This window comes from Rutidosis leptorrhynchoides, chromosome 2, assembly GCF_046630445.1.
Source record: "Rutidosis leptorrhynchoides isolate AG116_Rl617_1_P2 chromosome 2, CSIRO_AGI_Rlap_v1, whole genome shotgun sequence".
NCBI lineage: Eukaryota > Viridiplantae > Streptophyta > Magnoliopsida > Asterales > Asteraceae > Rutidosis > Rutidosis leptorrhynchoides.
The window spans coordinates 64,167,930-64,192,945 of NC_092334.1; the positions used below are offsets into that span (position 1 = coordinate 64,167,930).

Consider the following 25,016-nt stretch of genomic DNA (forward strand, 5'->3'; position numbering starts at 1 on the left):
GATGTTTGAAATACCAATCTTGTACCGAAGCGCGAAAAAATTCCAATAACATGCAAACAGGTAGTTTTCGAGCATGTACGGATAGTGCATTAACAGACTCTACACTGTTGCTAGTAAGGTATGAATACCTAACATGTTCCGCTCTACTTCTAGACCATTTGTGGAACCCGACATCACTTAAAATTTTGTAAGACGCTTTCAATCTTCTTCGAAATACATCAAGATGATCCTCAAAATCTGACGCACGATAAGCTTTGACCATTTTCCAATAATGCCATTCAAAATATTTGAATTTGTTCGATTTACTTTTAATGCTTGCAAACAAATGACGAGCGCATAAACAGTGAAACGCTTCGGGGAACACGGTTGAAACACCATGTGCTATTGGCAAACCTCGATCCGAAATAAAAGTAAGCTCTGACATACGATCACCCATTCCCCAAGTCATCAAATGGTCTCGTAGGTTGCCCAAAAACCAATCCAAAGACTCGTTTGTCTCACCGCCAGCAATTCCATAAGCCAATGGCAAAATTCCATTATTGCCATCCATCGCAACAGCAACTAAATTTGTACCCAAATATCCTGCCTTCAAATGCGCTCCATCGACGATGATTATCGGGCGACAATGTTGAACAAATGATTGAATCTGCAGGAATGAACAATGTTAAAACAAATATGTTTTTAATTTTTTAATCGATACGCAAGGAACACAAAATTTAAAATATACATATTAAATGGTAATAGTGATACTTACAACTACGCCAAGGGAATAATAACACATCAGAAATCTATTTTCTTTGTCTGTGATCAAATTCGTTACGCTTCCGGGGTTGTGAATCTTAATGTTATGTAGGTAAATTGGAAGCATTTGGTACGACTCTTCACTACTCCCACGAAGCATCTGTAATGTATGACATTTGGCCCTCCATGCTTGATTGTAAGATATGCTGACACCAAATCGGCTGCCTATATCTGCACGTATATCGTTTGCTTTATATTCCCGGTTTGCAGATTTGAATGAATCCACAAGCATACTACCCAACACCTTTTTGGTTGCATGTTTATTATTTCCCATAATTAGTGTGCGTGAGCATGTGTGTACGTCATGCAGTTTCTTTACCATAAAGTTTTCAGTGAATCGTATTCTGTAAGCACTACATTTCCACTCACAGTTTGGCAACACACATTTAGCGGTGTATCGAGATTTGTCTGACTTTACAGGCTTTATTTGGAAGTTTTCTTCAAGACATTTTGTAAATAGGGTGTTTATAAACTCTTCTTTGTTCAAGAAAGTTTGACGGACTTTAATTAAATCTGACACCCTATACGTGGTTGGTATTTCAGTCGTCTGTTCGCGCTCTTCCTCATGCTGACTCAAAAGAGTTGGCATATTCCAGAACGGATCTTGCTTTTCTTCTTTATATTGGAATTCTGCGTCTCCGTCTTTTCCTCCATCTGAATCACTATCTTCGACAAGAGGTACCTCAAACGGGTGGTCTAATTCTTTAATTTTACATACGTTTTCAAGACCATAGTTATGCAAATCAAACTCTTCTGTGTTAGGAAGTGGCAATTCAGGTTCTTCCGCTTCCAAATTGTTGCTTGCAAGGTTTTCTTCGGTATCATTTTGTAGTAATAATTGTTGTGGTTGGTGTTTTGGTGGTTTTGGTGGTTTTGGTTTTTTTTGGTATGGGTGTTTCTTGGTTTTGTTGTAGTAGTGGCTGGTTTGTCGAGAATTTTGTTTCTGGAATCCGTTGTGACTGATGCATTATTACTCTATCGACAATATAAATATCAATAGGAGCATTTACAATTGCATATTGTAAAAACTCTAGAAAGTCTTCATCATCATCAGTAATATCAAAAACTTGATTATTAAAAACGTATCTCATTGAAACAGCTGCATTCGGTGGGAATTGAATCTTTTTAAGAACATTTTTTAACAATATTCTCCGATTCATTGGTTTTACGGTCGCAATTGGGAGTCTTAACCGAATTCTAAAACAATCTCGTGGCATATATATGGGTATGTTGTTAATGTACTCAAAAGAACCCCCACAACATATATTAACAACAAATTTTTCATCATTAACACAATTCATAATGACAAAATTAGTGAAAAAGTGGTTAAAATAGTACCTTAACGTGGGTATAAGCTCTGCATTGAAAAATTTTGAAATATTTATGAGACTGTGATTTCAAAGTCTCAGGGTCAATCTATATATAGGGACATAATATTATCCGTAAAAATCTAGGATATCTGACGAAATCTTATCCACAAAATCGTATTTCTGATCAGATAAGGTCGCAAGCTCGCAAGACGCAAGGACGCAAACTTGCGCCTTGCGAGGGCAACTCGCAAGCCTCCTTGCGTCTTGCCAGGGCAATCTGGCAAATTTTTTTTTTTTGGGCTCCAGCGCAAGAAACTACATGGAAATGAGCATTTTGGCTATAATCCCTTTTCGGTTCCATATATGTTCATTTTTGGAGTAACGTCATTTCAATGAAAGCTCCAATTTTTCTTTAAAATTGTTTCGCATATGAAAGCTTACTTTAGCTCAATATGTTTGATCTTTGACATCTTTGATTTAACAAACACGTTTGGATAGCTAGAAAATCGTATATAGTAACTATTCTACCATAAAACAACATTAATTTGGAGTTGTTCGAAATATTTAACACCTACTATACATTTCACATAAAAAGTTTAAAAATAATCCGAATGAAACTTTATAAAGTTTTGATTAATAATTTCCAACCAAAATAAGTCTTTATAGATTTTTTTTTTTTTTTTGCAAAGCAAGCATTATATAGAAACCAAACACAGATATTACAAAGTCGCGACCTAACCAACATTTGCAACTAAGCAAACAGAGAGAACAGTTTGATACAGTGAAATAAGACTTGAAACTCGAATATAAACAAAACAAAGTAATTAACCGATCCCTAGCCTATTATTTGTTGAAGAAACGAAGAAGCCAGGGTTTATCAACCATTGATGCCAAACCAACGAAGAATTCTTTAGCCGTTTTGAGATCCACGCGAAGCTAGAAGTTTGGATGCTTGTTAGAATTTTTTGCGGAATCCAGGGTTGATTTTTAAAAACCGAATCATTCCTTTCCTTCCATAGAACATAACAAGTTACCCATTTCAAACTTTGCCAAATAATTTTACCCGTCAAAGTAGCATTTGAACCTAACGAACAGTCGTCGAAGACTTGGTCAACGGTGAGGGATGAAGTAGATGGAAGATTCCACCATTTCAGCACCATATTCCAAATCTCCAAGACCTTTGTACATTGTGTGAGAAAATGATCTGCCGTCTCGATATCTATCAAGCAAAGAGGGCACAAAGTTGAGTCTAAATCGATACCTCTTTTCTCTAATTCAATCTTAACCGGGATCCGCTTTTTTTTTGCTCTCCATACGAAGACTTCGACTTTTAAAGGGGCTGTTTTGTTGCGTAGCGTTACATCCGGGGTTGCATTACCGAAAGAGAATTTTTTATCGTCTATGAGCGTTGACATCGTTTTCGATTTGTAGAAGCCATCGTCGTCCAGGCTCCACTTCCATTTATCGTCTTGGTCTGCATTTAATGTAATCGAATTCAGGAGTGTTTTAAGACCCATTAATTCGGTTTCAGCCCGACCTCTGACGGGCCTGACCCAGTCTTCGCATAGCACATTGTTGCTGAACCGAACCATGACCGAAACCTGCTTGCAGTTTTCTAGAGCATAAAGCCTTTTGAATTGGTCCATTAGCTTGAGATCTCCGATCCATGCTTCTTCCCAGAATTTGAAAGAGCTGCCATTCCCGATTTGTTTGACAAAAGACGAACTGAAATCTAGCCCCATAGAATCTATGGAAACACCTGCTTTAATAATATTTTGCCAAGTGGAGTAACCTCGAAACACAAAATCACCGTTAGTACCAAGTAACCCACCCCCCGCCCCATAGATGCTTGAGATGACTTTAACCCAAAGGGAGTTTTGGTCGGTTTTGAAACGCCACCACCATTTCCCCAAGAGGGCTAAGTTTTTTGTATCTAACGACCCAATACTCAGTCCCCCCGACCCATAAGGAAGAAGAACCTTGTCCCATTTTACCCAACACATTTTTCTTTTGTCACCCGACCCTCCCCAAAAAAAATTGCACCTCAAAGATTCAAGAAGCTTTAGAACACTACCAGGAGCGCGGAAGAGCGAGAAAAAGTAGAGAGGCAAGCTGCTTAACACGGACTTTACCAGGGTTAATCGACCACCGAATGAGATAGACTTAGATTTCCAACCCGAGAGTCTTTTTTGGAACTTTTCGATGACGGGCTGCCACATATTAGCTTTGTTCATCTTAACACCGATTGGTAAGCCTAGGTAGTTGAGTGGGAAATGATCAGGGGTGCATTTGAGCCTATTCGCCATAATGCTTAGTTCGGTATCATTGACCCCAATTCCATATAAGTTACTTTTTTGTATGTTTACTTTAAGACCCGATAATTTTTCGAAGCACAAGAGGAGTTTCATGATGTTCGTCAAATTTGTATCACTCCACTCACCGAATAGAATCATGTCATCGGCGTATTGTAAGTGGGAAACCATAACTCCATTTCGGCCAACACTTATACCTTTTATCTCACCCACTTCAATTGCTCTTTGGACAAGAATGTTCAACCCCTCGGCCGCAATTATGAATAAAAATGGCGAGATAGGATCACCTTGCCTAACTCCTTTGTCCGGTTTGAATTCGCTTGTGGGTGACCCATTTACGAGAATTGAAATTGTGGTTGATGTCAAGCAAGCTTTGATCCACTTTATCCATTTATCCCCGAATCCTAGGTTCTTCATTGTGTTTAGGATAAAACTCCACTTAAGTCGGTCAAAAGCTTTCTCGAAGTCGATTTTAAAAATAAAGCCTTTTCTTTTTTCTCTCTTTAGCTCATCTATAACTTCGTTTGCAACGAGTACCCCGTCTAAAATATATCTACCACCGATGTAAGCACTTTGTTCTACACCGATCACTTTATGAATGACTTTTGCTAGCCGAGAGGAAAGAACTTTTGAGATTATTTTGTACACACTTCCAATTAAGCTTATAGGTCGAAAGTCTTTTAGACCAAGAGGATTATCGTTTTTTGGAATTAGCGTAATGAAGGAGGCGTTGCATCCATTTGAGATCTCCATACGGTGCCAGAACCAATCGAATATTTTGAGGACGTCCTCTTTTATCAACCACCAAAATTTTTTGAAAAATTTAAGATTGAACCCATCGGGTCCAGGTGCTTTTGAACTACCGCAGTTTTTGATGGCGTTCCATATTTCTTCTTCTTCAAATATGTTTTCGAGCATGTTGATGTCTTCTGGAAAGATACGTCTGATGTCAAAATTAAAAGTGCCATGATCATCATCTTCAAGTTTGAATATGTTCGAGAAATATCCAAGCACTTCGTCTTTGATCTGTTGCGGATTATCTGTCCAAATCCCATTTACTTGCAACCCCCGAATCGTATTCTTATTCGCTCTTCTTTTAACAAAATTATGGAAGTATTTCGAATTTTCGTCGCCTTCCAACGCCCATTTAATCTTTGCTTTCTGTTTCATCATATTGGCTTGGATTTTTTCCTTTTCGAGCCATATCTTTTTTTCATCCAACCACTCCATTCTTTCGTTTTCTGTTAGAACTCTAGAATCTGCCAAAGTTTCCCATTTGCTCACTGCCTTTGAGTGCTTGTTAATTTCTTCTTCGAGATTTTCAAATTTTGATCCTTGGATCTTTAATTCGAGTTTCACTTTTTTTAGCTTATTCCGCATGTTGCAATCAGGCCTGTTGTTGGTTTCATTTGACGCCCATATATTTTCTACTTTTTCATCTATGCCGTCAATCTTAAGCCATTCGTTGAACACCCGGATTGGCTTCGGACCAAAATCATTCCTACCGTTTCTCAAGATGATCGGGGCGTGATCAGAAAGTTTACGTTCGAGAACAGTGGCTGAAAGATCAGGCCAACTCTCGATGAATTCTTCTGAGACTAGAAACCTATCTAGTTTGCTGAACTTGATCCCATTATCACAAATCCGAGTGTATTTTTTCCCCCCGAGGGGGATATCAATTAGGCCCGTTTTGTTGATAAATTCATTGAATCTGTGAGCCCAGTTGTTGTTGAATACCGAATTGAGTCGATCATCTTGACGTCTAACTTCATTAAAATCACCGCATATTACCCATGGCATATTACCGTAGCACATTACTTGTTCCAAGTTATTCCAGAAGCGAATTTTCTTACTTGTGGAGTGAGGTCCATATACGTTAATGATTGCCACCTCGGAACTTATACCTTCTATGTTACCTTTGATAGCAATGAAAAATTCACCTTCGATTGCCTCGTTGACTTTCAAGATCGTAGGGTCCCATATGAGAATCAGGCCCCCCGAAAAACCAATAGCATTTTTCTGAACATACGCGTAAGAGTTTGAACCCCAAAAATATTCTAGGAAGGAATCATCGATCTCACCACATCGTGTTTCCTGTAAAGCCATAATCCAAGGGTTTTCCTTCCGACGAAGATCTCTAAGCCATTTTAACTTACCGGATTTTTTTACACCTCTAATGTTTAGTGATAGAATAATCATAAAAACAGTAGATACGATAGTGAGAAGTGTGGAGGAAGTTACCTCTTGGAAGTCCAATGGACTCCAATCTTTTCTCCGAATTCATTGACATCCTTGCTATTGAACAAGTTGCTTGATTCCAGTGAGTTTGATTTCGAGGATCCTTTAGAATTTTTTGGTTTGGGTTTGGTAACTTTGATTCTGAAGTTGTTTCCAGTTGCTTTGGGTTTGGTACCTTGATTGTTGTTGGTCTGTGATTTCTGTTTCGATCTTGCAAGTTGTTTGAACTTTTGCATTTTTGAGGTATAAGTAACTATAGGTGTATTGGATATTATTTTGGTTTTGGTGATTGAAATTGTTTTGTTTTTGGATTGTGATGTGATAATTGGAACTGCTATGTTTTTGTTTCTTGCCTGGTTTAAGTTATTGGTTTTCAGGTTTGGTGGAAGTTCGACAGTAGGTAGGATTTGGTTTGGTTCGATATGCTCAGCGAAAGGAATAGTGGAAGTGTTATTAACAGGGTCTGTGTCCGTGGTTTCTTCGATAACCAAGGAGTCTAAGATTGGGGATTGGTTGCTTTCGGGCGACGGATTGAGATGAGTTGTCGGGTGGCATGACAGATGAGTTGTGGTTTCAAGGACACTTTTTGATAAATTATCACTGCTTTTTTGATTAGGTTTCGGATTTGATGGCGATAAAGGGGAAGAAATCGGAACTTCAGGAAGGTTAAATGGTTTGATTGGAGAATGTTTGTTAATGGATCGGATACATGGTGTGTTAATGGGTTCGGTTGTCATAGGTTTAGGGGTAGTGTTGGGCTCTGAAGGGTTGGGCAATGGTGTAGTGGAATTAGGAGAAGTGTTGGGCTTTGGTGAATTGGGATTGGTGAAGATGGACTTGGGTGAGCTAGATTTAGAAGTAGTAATGGGCTTAGGTGTATGTACATCAGTGGGTGTGGGTGAGTTGAGCCGACAGTTGGAATGTTGTGGGATGTTAATCATTTTTTGTGGGGTGGTGTGTTGGCCATTATTAAAGTTATGTAGGTTTTTTGTGGGAGACAAGGCATGGTTATTGTCAGAGAATAATATATCTTTTTCCATGCGTTTGCTTATCCCATGATTGTGTTTCCCATCTGAGTTGGATCCCTCAATATTCTGAAAATTGCAACCCTCTGAAATCCAGTCGTCTTCTTCAATAGTCCGGTTATCATGAAGATTCCGGTGGGTGTTTGCTGAAAAGGTGTCAGAGACATAGGATTCATCATCTGATGCATCTTCTCCTGATTTAGAATCTGTGATCCTTTCCGTGTTTTTTTCTTCCATCTCAATCTCAATTACATCACTTTCAGAGACGAAAACTTTGACTTCTTTTGAATCTACTATTAGTTGAACAGTGTCTCTGATAAGTTCATCGAATGATGTTTTAATAAGGACTTTTCCCACGACTAACGATTGATTGCCGGTGATAGTACAGTTATTTGTAGATATGACTTTTCCCCACCAATTGGCCACCGACTTGAACGTATTCTCATTCCATGCTTTTACCGGAACCCCCAAGATGCTAATCCAAGTTAGCCTCATTGTTGTAACGTCTTGGTTATTCCATATCTTAACATTATTTAGCCACGAGTGAATGAAGTGATTCGTATTATCTACAATGAGTTTTGCAGTTTTAGGGTTTTCAAAAACAAGCATAATATCAAACCCACCAAGATACTTGATGTTAAAACCATCAAGCCCTTCTGCTGCACAAATTTCCCCAAAGCGTTCAAGGAGATCGATCGATTTAACTTGGCCAGTGATTGATTTTTCCAGTAGGTTATTACTGGATGAATCAATGGTTGCATGGACAACTTTGGACACATTGTTGTCTTTTCTTTTGGCGTTAAGGATCTCCCTCGCATCCAAGACTTTTCTATAGCTTCTACCATCGTTTTTATTGTTGAAAAGATTGGTTTCAGGCTTGTTGATTGATTGTTTGAACATAGATGGTTGGTTGGTTCTTTCTTTTGGTTTTTCATTATTGCTCCCTTTCCTTTCGTTTGCAATGTAACATCGAATAGTCAGATCTCCAGCTTTTGCTGTGCTTAAGGTTTTTGCAAACCCTTCCATGTTGTAATCTGCGACGTCTGTAAATCTAACGAAACCATATCTTGCTCCAGTTTTTAACCTCTTCAGTGGAGGAACAAAAATTTCCCTTAAAGACCCATAGTTCTTGAGTAGTCGCCATAAATCGGTTACCGTCCAAGAATCAGGGAAATTGAAGAAGAAGAAGGATTTTATCCCATTCGTGTTGATAACCCTAGTAGTCTGTTGTCGTTGCTTGCCGTTCTCCACTCCCTTCATGATCCCGTTCCCTGTAGTGTTTGAAGCTTCGAGAGCCTCATTGGTTGGTCTCTCAATTGGTTTTCTCTCTCCTCGCTTTTCACTCCCTCTCTCTCTCTCCATTTTTTTTTACGTCTATGCGTCTTTATAGATACATCATACATTTTACAAGGATTGTTGTAAATATATCAAAAGGACAGATCACATCTAGTTTTTGATCATATCTATATTTTTCTCATAAATTATCATATACGGGGTAGATAGAAATTCAAAAGTGACGTGGCAGACCAACCATACATTCAAAGAATATCCTTTCTTCTCATTCTCACCAATTAAATATCTTCTTCCTAAAATCATCAAACATCCTTATAAATACCCTCCAATTTCTTTGATTAAAAAAACACATTTTTTATATACTTTTAGAGAAAACAAATCAAATGTCAATGGTGGTGAATTTGTGGATGGAAGAATTGACAAAAATTACCGACAAGATTCGGTTAAAGAAAAAACATCAGCAACAACAAATGCCTAATATCTTACTCAAATCTCAAACAACTCAAAATGAAGCCGATGATGATGCAGAATCAGGAATGGGTATATTTAAGGTGGAAAATCAACCTGTTTCATCGGTGTTGCAAAAATCGTCAGCAACGGAGAATGATGAGTTGTCAGAAGAAACGGTTTTTTGGCTCATGGATCGTTTTGCACCCTGCTAAATGATTTTTAGTGTTTTATTTACCTCTTTGTTCACGTATAATTGTATATGATGATAGTGTAAGTGGCACAATGTTATGTATGCATATAATCCCTATAGTTTTTTTTAATGGGAAACTTTGTTTTTTTGACTTTCTTTTTTATTTGAACATGAAAAGTTGATGTACTTAGACCACTCCCTATGGATTAGTTATCCGTCATTACCCGCTCATTACCCGTAATGAACCATAGGCACGGCTTAGTTACCCGCACTCACCATGGATTTAACGGATGTGTTTAGTTAGTTATAGGAATCGTGGGTCCCGGTGGCTTTTTATTATTGGACTTGATGCTTTATTGCTTGTACGTTGTATATTAAGAGGGGTATTGTTTTAGCCATGATAGGGAGTGTTTAGTTATGAGTTAGTTATAGGATATTTGTGTTGATGTGGCGCTGAGTTAGTTATAGGATATTTGTGTTAATCCTCAAAGTTTATTAAAATCTTGTTGGCACGACTCATGAGTTCAGAACTAAAACTAGTCAAATTCATGATTTCTGAAAAAGTTACGCATTTACCTCCCTCATTCGCTAAAAAGTTAGAGTCGTCCCCTTGAGTTTTGAACGAGTACATTTGCCGGTGAAAAAACTACGCAGTAGGTTTGTCTCGTGAAAAACCATCTGTGGAAGAGATTTAGCTGCCGCCAAATCTTTCACAAGATATGCACCAAATTGTGAAACGTGCCCGTGAAATTAAACTGTGGGAGGAGTCACATTGATGGTGGCGAAGGTGATGGCCCTATTTGTTTTTCTTGTCGTACACTTTGTATTTTCACAGGGTTTATTTGTGTGTATTGTTTGGTTATAACTAGAGGAGCCATCGCATTGCGTCGGGGGCTTCGTTTCGAATATAATTTGTTGCATTTATTTCGTAAGATTATTCTGTGTTTATCGGTTATGTCGGTTAACCTAACTCGAATACTACGAAAATATAAAGTCCGTTAAAAATTTAGGTAAGTTTAGTGGGAGATATTATGAAAAATAAAAAAAAGTTATCTTTTAGCCCCTTGTAGTTTAGCTTTACACCACTATAAAGTTTTCAAAGAATTTACATTTGCCCCCCCTGAGGTTTGCAATGGTTGTCAACTTCTAGTGTGGTAGCATTATGGGTACAATTCCATTTTAACGCGAGCTACGAACGATTTAAGCACGAAAGGAGTTATCATTCATAGTTTTTACGTTTTAGATAAAGGGTAAATGTGTAAGTGATTAACTGATTATTATGAATTAAACGAAAAGTAAAATTAATGCTGATATGGCATGTAGAAGTTTAATGAAAGGTATTAAGATAGTGAGTGGTCCTAAAAATTATAGTTAGAACACACTATTTCTTGAGGACAATAGTATCATTTCTAACTTTGTAGGTCATCTATACTTCTAAATTAATTTAGTAGTACATCTTAATTTTTATATTGTATTGTGTATACTAAATTCAATTAAATAGTTTTGAAATAATTAAAAACGCACAAGTAGGTCATTTATTTGACCAATGGCCATTGACATAACAATATGTAATTGTCTTTCAGATCATAAAAAAAGTATTTTCTCATAAAAGTTTTTTAAAAAAGTGTATTTTCGTAAATCTCCCTATATTTTATTTGGGATGTATTCGATTAATTGGGCTTCTATGGGCCTAATCTTAGTAGCATTGTATTTGGGGCTTTGGGCTATTATTTCTACCATCCACTTTTGTGATCCACAATAAATATCGAACAGTTTTAGGTTTTGTGAATAATCGTCAATTAACGCAAATATTTCAGCGATCAGTGAACGAAAATCAGAAGACGCACACAGATCGAATCGAAGATGTTTCCGGGAATGTTTATGCGAAAACCAGACAAACAAGCTGCATTGAAGCAGCTTCGTGTGCACGTTGGTTTGTTCGGGGCATGGGTCGCTGCTATTCGGGTCGCTCCATATGTTCTTCACTACTTTTCTGACAGCAAGGATGAGCTTGTTCTGGAATTCTAGGGTTTGCTCATCTAATCACATCTTACAAGGTAAATAAATTACGTAATGTTTATAATGAAATTGCTATGTTGATTTGATGCTGTGTTATTTTGATAGCTTAATTAGGGTTGTTGATCTGGTAGTTGATATCGAATTAGGTTAATACGTCAATGAACAGAAATTGATAATTTGTTACCAATAGTTTTATATATGGAGCCCTAAATTTTTTTAGGATGTTGAACTGCTAGTTGATATTGAGCTAGGTTAATTTGTCAATGAACAGAAATTGATAATTTGTTTTTATTAATATTTATATTATATTATATTTATACAGTTTTGGTTTCTTTATTACTAATAGTTTTATTTATGTATAGAACTCTAAATGTAATAATATACTATGTGAATTGATAATTCTTAAATTGTATTGCAGCTACGTTGTGATAAGGCGTTGTGAAAGAAGTGCCATATGAGGATGAATCTTTTCGGTTGGTTTAATTTTTATAGATTATGTTATGTTTGAATCCAGGAAACTAGTAGAGTATATTTTTTATGTTAATCAATTGCTCTGCTATTACATTCTATAAATTGCCCCTAGAACAATTGTTATTTGTTTATGGTTTCGGTTAAATCGTAATGGCAAAGTATTCATTCTTCTAGCATATGTGACTTTTTGTTATAAAATTTGATTTCTATAAACATCTAAACCAATAAGGTTTGATGTTAAGAAAGTCAGGTTTCTTAGAATTCACGTTTTTATGGACGTTTGTAAGTATCTGACTACGCTAATCTAACTTTAGGCCGACATTCTTAAGATTTAAAGGTATTGGTATCAATGAACGCCATTTAATTTTAAGGAAACATGATCAAGTTTCTCAAAATTTCTTCGTGTGGGTATCAATTAGGACCATAATAAGGTTTGATGCTGGAACTTATACAGGAACATTTGTATCTATTACCGCTGATTAGTTGATTGTAAGTTTGGGTTAAGTAAGTAGATAAAGGTAATGGCTTTATGAACATTTTGTCATTGACCACAAAAGGCAAAGATTCATGAGCAACCAATCATCGACGGTTAAGGTGATCTACTCGAATGATGGGCAGCTACATGCCTTCACGTATTCTAATACTTACCTACTGGCTTCCTATGCAGCAACGAAACAATGTTTATAAACAATGTTGCTTTTTGACTTCGACCCCTGTTAAAAAAAAGTGTGGCCAAGTTTGAATGAGATATTACATATATGTTTGTGTAAACCCATAGCATTATATTCCGATGGTTACATAAATAATTCTATTAACATTTTTAATATTTCTGAAAATAAATTATACATGGGTATGAAGGAGTGGCCTAAAAATATCTTGGTTGAAAGTTATTAAGGTTGGCAGGATTCTGGTTGCTTATATTATTTAGAATTCTGTTTATTTGAACCTGATCTGAATTTGAGCCATAATTCCTGAACAATATGAATATTTGAGCAAAGTCCATTTTATCTAATGTGGTATTTCACTTTTGTCCACAACATAGAGTTCTAGCAACCTACCGTTTTGGTCATGTGGTATTTCAACATCGTCTCTCAAAAGCTGTTTATGACAAGGTTGTAAAAGTCGCGAGTCCGGGGACGAGTCCGTCGGGGCGTTGGAGGGACAAGTTGCTCGAATCGGGTGTTGATCAACGTTAATAAATAAATTAAACATTAATATTACACATAATCATATCAAACATAAATATTTCAGGCATAGATATATGGTACAAAATATAATTTTTAGAAAAATATAAAATCTTTTCCCGACTCAGACTTTATGCTACTTTCATATTAATAGTTTGGCTGTATTTTTAATGTTTGAATGATATTAAAAAAAAGCTCATATAAGGGAGCTCTCAACGGTTGGGTCCTGGGGGCCGTCCAACCATCCGCCCACCTGGGCGCCGATGGTAGCGGAGCGCCCAGGCCACCGCGCAGGCCGCCCCCCACCCCTTTGTCCCTTGCTTCGTGCGTTTGTGAAATATTTGAGGACGAGATTATTTATTTTTTAGTCTTTAACTTAATTTGTAAATTGTAATTACGGAGTACTTGTGCTTTAATTTTAATGGTGATGGAGGGAGGAAAAAATGGATACAGAGGTCTGTATACGTCGATGATGAAGATGAGTTAGAGATATTTTTAATTGTTTATTATTTTTGTGGGTCTCACAAGTTGTAAACTTGTACAACCCTTGTCCCTTTATTACATTTTTATTTTATTTGTTTTTGATATTTGATTGATTTTTAAGTTTTAAATTAAATGTAATTTAAAAATTAATAATCTTTTAATATTATTAATAATAAAAGTATTTTTAATTCAGCTAAAATAATAAAAGTATTGTGATGAAATGTGTCACTGTTGGGAGTGTTTAGTTATGGGTTTAGTTCTGAGAAAGAAGTGCTGATGTGACGCTAATGTGACATCTAGTCCTAGAAGACTAAGCTGTCACCATTGAGACCTCTCTAATCTTCTTTACTTGTTAAAATTGCTTGGTTTGCACTTGCACATAGACCCACTTTAATCAAACTTAAGAAGATACAAGTATACAAACTTAAATATCATTGAATTTACATTTATGTATTTATCAATTCTTATGGTGTAAATACTGATATTAAACATGTATCTTAACAATGGCCTGAAAAGAGATGAAAAATGTGCACAACTGATTTTTTGGTTAATGATATGATAAAAAGCACTTTATAGAAAATATGCAACCACAAAGTTATGTTGTGGACTTGTGGGAAACAGTCATGATTATACACTATACTTTTTAGATGGAGACCACATTGATTGAATGAACCATTCATCACACAAAATACTTGATGCAAACTTAAAGTTAACCTGCTGAGTTAGGATAAAATAGTACTCCCTGATCTCCGAGGTCTCCCCGAGATCTCCCCCGAGATCTCGTTTTTAGAAGGCAACCTAGACGAGATGTTCATCTCCCGAGATTTCTCGGTCAACAGGGTCAAACTTAGTCAAAGCCACGATTTCTCGGATTTTCTTGCTAATTTGTAAGATTTTCTTGTAAAATTCGTAATTCCTAAGATTTTCTTGCTCACTTCTCGGATATTTTTGTAAAATCTCGTAAAAACGTAAATAAATACACATATATTTATGTTTTTATGTATATTTTTATTAAAAAAGCTATAAGTCAACGTAAGTCAACGTCCGAGATCTCCCCGAGATTATTCCGAGATGCCGAGATCTCCCTAAAAAAGTCCAAACGAGATCTCCCCGAGATCCGATTTCTCCAACCTTGCTCCGTATACAGATACTATTTGGAATTCAAATAATAACCTACTTTTTATGTAGACCACATTCAACAATACTCAATATTGCGTATACTAAGTATGAAGAGAGATGTAGTCCTCGAGCAGAGAAAATTTTCATAAAGTTGTCCGATTAAATGAAAATTATAGGTATTTTACCATCCTAACCCTATGAACAGTAACCACTCATGTTATGTTCACAGAGGTATTTCAAAAATTATGCATTTTTAATGTTTTTTTTTTTTTTTTTTTTTTTTTTTTTGCGATCTTTCTTTTTTAACATCTTTTTTTCTTTCCTTGTTTTACTTCAAAATCTTTAGTTTCTTTAAACCTTTTTAACATTTATCATTTTACGTTTGATTCACGGACCCAACAACCCTGCGGCGAAACGCGGGCTATTATCCCTCGTTGATAACAATCGGGAGGAAAAGGAACATTAAAAAGACATCGTTAAGGGAAAATTATAGATGTCAACAGCACCTACATTCAAAGAAGCAATACGATAGCTTATCCATTTACAATTTCTTCAACTAAGTTAAAACAAATGTTACAAAACTCGGTCTTTGTTAAGTAAAAAAAAAATAAAAAATTGCAACCCATTCTCATTCAATCATTCATTATCAATGTTGCAAAAGTTTAGACTGTAGAAACAATATACATGACATTTCGTCACACTCATCTCTTGCTATTTTAAACATTACATACAAGTGCAAGAGCAAAAAAAAAATAATGGCACTCATACCGTCACACACTACAATATTGTCATAGCAGGTTCAACCTCATTCAAAACCTTAGATTCTTGAATTAGCAGATCACCATTTTGCGCAGATACGTTTTAGGAACTATCATCGTCATTACGTATGACCCATCTTTTAAGATTTCAAAATTTGGCTAAATCTGGAGATAATAGATAGCGAAAAGTGAAATCATGAGCACCCCACTCAATTTTCTTCAATGATTTCCCTTTTTGAATCAACTTGAAGCTCTTTTGATGACAATCAGGCACCGAGTGTTCAATCATGTCCATTAAATCAGCATGACACAAACCTGAATCTTTCGCATAAAGATCAACAAGTTTTGGGAGTAACATCTTTTGTCCTTTTTGTATCTTGAAGTTGTTATGGATGTACTCTTCTTTCGCAACTTCAAGTTCTTGGAAGACACTCTTAGGCGTATATATCCGCACCTGAATCGCAAAACCGATAGACACACTAATAGAGGTGTATCTTGCAAGAAATCTTTTGTATGCAAAAGGATAAAAATAGACTTGAAAAAAATAAAAATTTAAAAATTTGCTAAGTTTCATTAGTTAGTGTACCATGGGGTCCGAATGGCTTCCTGAACAGAGCGCAAAGTATACAAGAGGTTGCGGGTGCTTCATTGCATATGCTTTCCGTATATCTCGGGATTTGTACTTTGGACTTGGGAATAGCAAAGTTTGAAACCACTAAAAGAAAAAAGAAGATCATTAGTCTAATTATGATGCACAAGAATGATAGGTTTATGAACTATCATACCATACTTTTCAATGCATAATGTGTGTGTGTGTGTGTTTGCTGCCAAACTAGGCCAAAGTTGACAAATATACACAGGTAAACGGATAAAGTTTTTCTTGTACTGGCTACCCGGGGAAGGGGGTATTTTTTACTCAGATATACGCGGCCCGATTGGGTCCCGTGACCGTTTCAGATCCTTTTCCCTAGCTACCCCACGATATGTTGCTAAGTTGACAAATGTAGACGATTTTAAAAAATTGTGAGAACGCAAGTGCAAAAGGACCAGCATTCTCGACATCCAACATCATTTGGCAACCTACAGTGCTATTTTTATTTTTATATTTTATGATATTCAGAATAAGAAATTACAAGCACTGGAAATGTGTATAATTTAATGAAAATATACCTGTCCAGGGTGAGGCAGTCTGCATCCCAGTATTGTACTCTGTATATCTCCAACACTGATTTTATGACCGCCGATATTATATGCCGCCTGAAAATATCATGTAAATATACAAATCATGTTACAACATGTTTAAAGCATGCCATATGCTGATATGCATAGAATTGACAGATGTCGATATTAACCTTTACGACTAGTGAGATCCTCTTCATAGCACTACGAGGCGTTCCATGAACCAAGAAGGCCTGTAACGGACCATACCATGTTATAGAATTAAAATTATGACACCATAAACGCTTAAGATTTTATCTTTATGTATATGTATATGTCTGTTTCTTTTACTTTAAAGATTTTTCTAACGATAGATAGCCCTTTAGAGCTGTCCTTAAAGTGCAGAAAAGACTTGTACTTTTTAATAACCACCGTGTAAAAGTCAACATAAACCACTTTGTACAACACATTAATGCACCTTAACGACAGCCCTACAGCCCTAATAGCCATTGTTAGAAAAATCTTTTCAAATTTGCGTGTGAGAAATGTATACTCATTCATTTCTTTTTAACAATGTGTTAGACTACTTGTGGTATCTATTGATGTAACTGCAGGTTTTTTCTAACATTTAGATAGCAACACTGAAAATAGTATGTTTGACTTTTAAAGTCAAAGGGAAAAAAGAAAACACAGAATAAAAATTGAAGGTATGTTTACATGCATCACTAGTGCGTTGTGTATGTTGATCCAGAACGCGAGTTTCTCCTCGTGTTTTAAATTTCTTGGATCGACTTGTTCTAACAATGAAATAAGATACCTGTATATATATGATATTGTTAAAGTTAATTATGATTTCTAAATCACAAGTAAACAATCGTTTTAATAAATGCTTGCCTGAAATTCTGTTGCTTGTGTTCAACACTACTTAGTCTCTGAGTACTTTTACAAATACTTTGAATTTCAACTGTAGACCCACTAAACTCAACTGAACCTTCACAATGTGGGCTCCACATACCAAACTGATCGGTCGGCGAAGAAACACTAGGTGGTGAAGGAAATGATAATGGAGATGAAGGAAATTCGTGATTAAATAAAGGTGGATCGGCAATTTGACCATATATGTTCGATATGCATCTGATCATTTCCTCAGATAACCAGTTTGCTGACATTCGAACATTATCGGAAATACATCCACCAAGATGCTCAGCCATACTAACACTTGAATAATCATCCTTAACATGCTGATAAACCAAGATTTAAGTGTATTTAGGCTTGAGTTATGTGTTATAAAATAGCATATCAAAATTCCAAGGTTGAAATAGATGCGAGACATAGATGAGTTGATCAGGACCATGAAAGTTCGATTCGGTCGAGATGGGGTCGAGAAGGACGTTGACCAACTTTGACTTTTAAAAATTACTCCAATATTTTGAAAATAAATGATTTAGAAATAAGATGATCTGGTGATAGCTTAAATAATATATAGGATATAGGATAGGATTTTTATCATGTTTTCTATATATTTATTAAATTTATGTTCAAGGGATTAGGGATACTATGTATGTCACATCTAATTTTTAAATGGGCTTAGAATTTTCATTTACACTAGCCAGACAAAAAGTCGACTTTTGACCGAATTTGTCCAGACTTTTGACCGTTGCCCGACTTATTAAATGTTTTTCTTCGAGTTGGGACGGGCTAATCATTAAACCGCACATCAACCTCTACCACCGTCATTTGCAACCATGCAAAATTCCGAATTCCAGCAAACAAATATGTTGTCTTGTAGGTCAATAAACATGATACAAAAAATCTTGAGAACTTACCAAAAATAGAAATTTGGAATTAATGGCTTACCTCGAGCATTCCTAACGGTAAGGAATGAAATGATTCTACGGCTTGATTAACGGCCGTATAAAGCGGTGGAGTTCTGTAAGAGAGAGACGAGTGGCTTCGATTAACATAAGAATCTTCCATTGGTTGTGATTCCAAAATGGGACCAAATTCAGTAGGTGGATTATCCGTTGAAGCTCGAGCCGGCATGGAACTAGTCGAATTGATACGTAATGATTGTTGTTCGTTCAAACCCGAGTCGAAAACTGATTTGGGGTCAGTTTCAGATATTATTGATTGTTCCTTCTTATGGAAAGTTTTTCGATACAATGAAAGAAGATACTTCTCCAAATGCTTAACTTCAAACTCCAGTATCGATATTTCTTTAATTAGATCCTTCGACGACTGCATCAGAAGCATATCATACAAAATCTTCAAATGATATTCTAAACAAGATACAAAATCTTTTTTTGCCATTCCCAAAAAAAAAAAAAAAAAAAAAAAAAAGAAGAAGAAGAAGATATAAATCTTTAAGTAGATTACTGAATCTACTGTAATTAACTTAAACTCAATATTATTAGTAGAAAAACAAAAAGATTTGATTTTGTTCAACATTAGAAACCACAAACAGATTCAAAAACATTCTTGATTATATATAGCCAAATCGTAATATACCAAAACTGAAGAAAGCACAAACCTTTGTAAGTACAGCTTCATCGAAATGTTCGTGCAAGAAAGGTTGACTAGTTGTTGCCTTCTCTAGTTCAGTTCGTATTACAAGCTGGTCCTCAAGTTGCCTTTGGAGTTGTTCAATCTACATAAATATTAAAACAATCAAATCTAATAATCTAATAACCAAACCTTACTTATCAAGATAACATGTAATTATGTATAAGTACAATCGTAAACCTGTTCTTTTAGGGACATTTTAACTTCAATGCTCTCAAACTGCCTTTCCTTAGGCCCTTTGCTACTCTGCACCTGTTTCATAGCCTATCGAAATATGTGAACAACCATCGACGACCAATAATACTTGTATAAAACATTTCAAAAAATACAAAAAGATGAAAAAAAATTCACCTTTTCGGGTGCATTGATAATGGCGCGCTTATCGTCATAAATTCCCACTTTTGCAAGATCACTGTCAATGTTAAACAACAAATTAAACAAACTAGACACATTTATGTCTCAATAGAATATAAAGTACTAAACACAAACTATGTTTGTGAACCTGATTGTTAATAAATATGTAGTACTGCAAACAACAAATGTACTTTGCAAGATTTATAACCAACCCTTTTTTTTATTGTGTTCCCAACTACTCAGTTCTTTTCTCATTTGCTAAAACATGCTCCTCATTCAGAATAATCAACATTTGAACCATTGTACTTACAATAAAACAAACATAATAATTTGCAGTTAGCATAAAGTAGCAAACTTTTACAAGCAAAGAACAATACTCTTAATTAAAAACAAGAGTTTGCAAGATCACATATGCAAAGTTCACCCAAAACACAAAATTTCATACATTTAGCTGCATTTTACAATAACAGTGTTCTATACATACCATTAAAACCATTGTACTTACAATAAAACAAACATAATAAATTGCAGTTAGCAAAAAGTAGCAAACTTTAATTAAAAGAAATAATACTCTTAATTAAAAATAAGAGTTTGCAAGATCACATATGCAAAGTTCACCCAAAACACTAAATTTCATACATTTAGCTGCATTTTAGAGTAACAGTGTTGTATACATACCATTAAAACCATTGTAGTCACAATAAAACAAACATAATAAATTGCAGTTAGCATAAAGTAGCAAACTTTACAAGAAAAAAAATAATATTCTAAATTAAAAATAAGAAGTTTGCAAGATCACATATGCAAAGTTCACCCAAAACACTAAATTTCATACATTTAGCTGCATTTCAGAATAACAGTGTTGTATACATACCTCTTCATTCTCTTATTTTTTGAACCAATGAGCTCCATTTTCACTTCAAAGTACCCCAACAAAATCTTGAAGAATTTAAACACCAATCAACTAGTACTATTTCCAAACAAATTGGTTGGGCCCACTATTTATTATAAAACCTTAAAAGAAACACCATTAAAGACAATGAAGAACACATAAATACTGACAAAACTAACAAGCATTCCAACAATAAAGCCAACACTTAAAACATCAGAATTATATATAATCAATGAGATTCTGTTTAGCTTTATGACATACACAAACAGAGTTCATGCTGGTAAAACAGAGGATGACGTTTCAACCTCATGGACCCCACTACAATTCTTGCGAAATTGAGATGAATATGAACCCTGGATCATATGAGTTTTGTAAGTACTAATTATTTGGTTGGTGATTGAAAGTAACAATTGGTATATGTGTTTTTTGTTCGGTGATTGAAAGGGGCAATTGGTATGTGTTTGTGTATTGTGTTAGAAAAAAAGGAGGTTGTAATAATATAATTTTGACTAGTCACTATATTAGAAAGTGATACTACCTTTTTTGTGTGAAGTTGCTTTTATAAAGTGTTGTTGGCCTTTTTGTTTTTGCATCAAAAGTAGCAAAATCATAAAATTGGATTTCAATGCTTCAAGATTACTACTTCTCTACGTATGTCAATCTACTTATCACGTGAAAAATAAATAAATTATATATTTAATTAAGATAATATAGTTACATATGAATTAACGTTTATTTTGATTATAGTGTGTTATCTTAGGTGTTACTTAGACTTATGTAGTGGTAGGGGTTTTGAAATAATTTTGTAGGTGATATGTTAATGTTGCGAGAACATATGAGTGTAGTGTGGTACTTTTTGAGAGGCCATTTGAGTGTAGCGGTGGAACATGAACTTATATTTACGGAGGGCTAAAAAACAAATGATGTTGAGGCCGATTAAGTGTAAATTATGGGAAAAAAATAAATAATCAAGTGCAATTACGAAAAGTAACTGATGACCATGTGCAAGTACTCGAATTTTAGAGAGTAGGCACATCCCTTTGCACACACAAACGCAACCACAAAGCTCATTGTAAAGCCCGTTGTAATTTGTGTACAAAAGTTGATTTAAATCATCTTTAAATCCAAAAGAAAGTTGAGGAGCAGATTAAGAACACACTCTAATCAAACAAAACCTTATCAAGTAATAGCAAAAAGAAACATTACAGTTCAATGTTCAGCAATTACGATAACTAGAATACTAAATCTAATGAGTATTCATAAACTAGATGAAGAATATGAAAATTATAAAATATGAAAGGAAAATATCCTTTATATAATCTTACGTAGATTACCACAATATTACACAAAGACCCCCTAGACTATTATCTGACTTGACCATTAGTCCAAAAGGTTACTTATTGACGATAAACCTAGGACAAATTATAACCCGAGATAACTAAATACACACCAAACTGTACAAATCTGCTAGAAGCTTTATACCAAGTATACTATTTGCTAACAGACTTGATACTTGATATGCTTAGTATATGGCCTTCAACACAGCCTTCACTTTAATAGCTACAATCATCAAATCTTCTAAATATTTAAAAACAATCTTTTGACCACAGCTACAAGATCAGTGAATGCATTTATCCTGCACATAAACAAGTCAAGTTAGTTTGACTTTATCATCAAGCTTGACCAACTTACCTTGATCCTTCAATACTCCCCCACAAGCTTGACCTTCAAAAACATCAACAAGTTGCAACAATGTACACAAGAGAATATTTTGATAAGATGTCAGCCCTTTTGTAAATATATCAACAATATTCAAGGATGTTGATCCAACTTTCACAACTTGAATCAATCCACTACTGAATTTCTCTCTTATAATGTCAATCCAAATCAAAATGCTTTGTCCTTTTATGATGTACATGATTAACAGCTATCTGAATAACAGAATTATTATCACAATAGACTTTTAAGGAATGAACCTTTTAACTTGTAACTCAGACAATAAATTTGTAACACATATATGTTCACAAGTTACAACAGTCATAGATATATATTTTGCTTCAGCAGATGATCTAGAGACTGTTGGTTGTTTCTTACTCATTCGTGATATAAGAGAACCACAAAAAGATTTGCAAAAACCAGTTAAGATTTTCTACACAAAAGGTTTTTACTCCAGTCTCCATCAGCATAAGCAACTAAACTTAACTGCAAACTTTTCACAGTATGTTTATATTTTCAAGGACTACCCTTTAAATATTTTAAAACTACGAATGCAAGTTTTAAATGTGACTGAGTGGGAGCGTGCATAGACCTTATGACATGAACAACAAAACTAATATCAGGTCTAGTGACAGTAATGTAAATATTTCTCAACTAACTGTTGATAAGCGGAGATTAACTTAATAGTAGACTCCACTGTTACCTTTATAAGCCGAGACGTTTACATCAATTGGTGTATTTCAAGGTTTACAAGCCAAGAAACCAAAGTCATTTAACAGTTCTAGACAGTACTTCCTTTGACATAACCCTAGACCTTTAAAAGTATCAACAACTTCAATGCCTAAGAAATATTTAAGTTTTCCAAGATCTTTGATCATACCATTTTATTTAATGACTCTTTCACCTTGTTAATCTCAGATAAACTATTGCCAGTTAACACAAAAGCATCCACATACACAAGTGAAATCACAAGAAATCTACATTTGTGTTTTAAAAATTAAGTATAGTCACACTTACTTTGAACAAAACCATGACTTAAAAGTCAAGAACAAAGCTTTTCATTTCATTGTCTAGGAGCTTATTTAAGTTCATATTAAGATTTAATTAACTTTCATACTCTTGTTTCAGATTTATCATAGTAGCCTTGTGGTAATGTCATGTAAACTTCATCATTAAGATCTCCATAGAGAAATGCATTATTAATTTCTAATTAATCGAGATTCTGGTTATTATGAACAGCTATACACAACATACATCTAACATTAGTCATTTTTGACTACAGGAGAAAAAGTTTCATCATAATTTAAGCCTTCAGTTTTGACTGTACTCTTTGGCAACAAGTCTGGCTTTATACCTTTCTATTTCACCTGTAGATTTGTACTTGATCCTAAACACCCACTTACATCCAATTGGTTTTCTATTAGGTGGTAGTTCAGTTAGGATCCATGCGTTATTTTTATGTAAAGCTTCCATTTCAAAATTCATAGCCTCAATCTAATTAGGATCTTTTGATGCTTGAAAATAATTATGTGGTTTAACAGTTTTGTTTAAACTTGACACAAAACAAAAAAGTTTTTTTTTTTTTTTTGGAAGATTTGAATAGTTTGCCACATTATTTATGTTATACTTAACTTTACAATTAATAAGATATATATCAAATTTCCTAGGAAAAGAGGTATGCCTCTTTGATCTTCTCAAGGAAGAAGATGGTGGTTCAATAACCCCATTACCCTCAGAATTATCACTTGCATCCTGCCAAGTGTCATCAAGTGTAGCACTAATATCACTTAATCTGGTAGATGTGTTATCACAGCCACTACTTTTACCAAGTCTATCCTGTTGTGACTCAGAATCGTTCTTATCGCTATTGCCAGCATATGTATTTATGATATTATCATAGAAGAAGACTCAAACTATGATCATGAGTAATTGTGAGGTTAAATAGGGATACTAAATTAACCTAGAGATCAGATTATAAAAGTAGTTGAAGTTGATTAATTGTGTACTTAATTTACGTATGGGAAATCAGCGTAGCCTTGATTTTACGACATTAGAACTTAATTAGGTTACACTTTTATATTAACATTTGTAATTTAGGTGTGAGATTTTTTTTTTTTTTTTTTTTGAAAGGCAAGGTTAGTTGTTAGTTGTTAGACTCGAACTTGGGTCACTCTCGAATCCATGAAACATGGATACCAATGAAGCAAGGCCTCATTGGCAATTTAGGTGTGAGATACCAGTCTGGGTTATTATTGTGGTGAATTAACTCGTATTTAGGATAGTGATAGATGCTAGGATTAACACTGTACTAGCATCGATAAGTGCAGCGGGAGGATCAGTATGAAGCGCATGATAGAGGCCCATTACCTCGAGAGTAAGTTTCACTTGATCTCTCCATATTGAGAAGTCAATACCACTTTAGGGCTTAATTCTACCACTTTAGGGCTTAATTCTGAACAAGTAACCTGTATTAAAAGTTAAGGTAGATGCGGACATAGATTGAAAGTTAAATGAATGTTCAAGTAAAACTAAAGAGAATTAGTGGGGATATATATGTAAAGTCAAACATATTAATATAAATATAAAATCTATCTATCATAACATCAAAATAATAGGCGTATAATGTGTTATTCTCAATTATGAACCTTAGTCCTCACATTAGTTTAGTAGACAATTGAACC

At 35.0% G+C, this 25,016-nt stretch overlaps 2 protein-coding genes across 2 annotated transcripts; one reads left to right on the forward strand and one right to left on the reverse strand.

Moving 5' to 3' along the window:
• Positions 1-11,365: 11,365 nt before the first annotated feature.
• On the forward strand, positions 11,366-12,285 carry LOC139890950 (mitochondrial import receptor subunit TOM6 homolog). The gene is made up of 2 exons (XM_071873881.1): positions 11,366-11,676; positions 12,057-12,285. The coding sequence occupies exon 1, from the start codon at positions 11,483-11,485 to the stop codon at positions 11,645-11,647; it is 165 nt and encodes a 54-aa protein (XP_071729982.1). The 5' UTR covers positions 11,366-11,482; the 3' UTR covers positions 11,648-11,676; positions 12,057-12,285.
• Positions 12,286-15,521: 3,236 nt separating this feature from the next.
• On the reverse strand, positions 15,522-21,051 carry LOC139890951 (uncharacterized). Its single transcript, XM_071873882.1, has 11 exons — positions 20,602-21,051; positions 19,725-19,785; positions 19,554-19,637; positions 19,342-19,458; positions 18,669-19,049; positions 17,706-18,052; positions 17,529-17,628; positions 17,006-17,065; positions 16,824-16,910; positions 16,240-16,368; positions 15,522-16,107 (listed from the first exon to the last, which is right to left on the reverse strand). Exons 1-11 carry the CDS (start codon positions 20,637-20,639, stop codon positions 15,802-15,804), a joined length of 1,710 nt encoding a protein of 569 aa, XP_071729983.1. The 5' UTR covers positions 20,640-21,051; the 3' UTR covers positions 15,522-15,801.
• Between the last annotated feature and the right edge of the window lie 3,965 nt (positions 21,052-25,016).

Excerpts from the sequence above, each read along its gene's own strand:
- LOC139890951 (XM_071873882.1), bottom strand. The coding sequence starts at position 20,639 with ATGGAGCTCATTGGTTCAAAAAATAAGAGAATGAAGAG. Across the intron at positions 19,638-19,724 it reads TTATCAATGCACCCGAAAAG|GCTATGAAACAGGTGCAGAG; the intron begins GTGAATTTTTTT and ends ATATTTCGATAG. Across the intron at positions 19,459-19,553 it reads AAATGTCCCTAAAAGAACAG|ATTGAACAACTCCAAAGGCA; the intron begins GTTTACGATTGT and ends ATATTTATGTAG.
- LOC139890950 (XM_071873881.1), top strand. The coding sequence starts at position 11,483 with ATGTTTCCGGGAATGTTTATGCGAAAACCAGACAAACAAGCTGCATTG.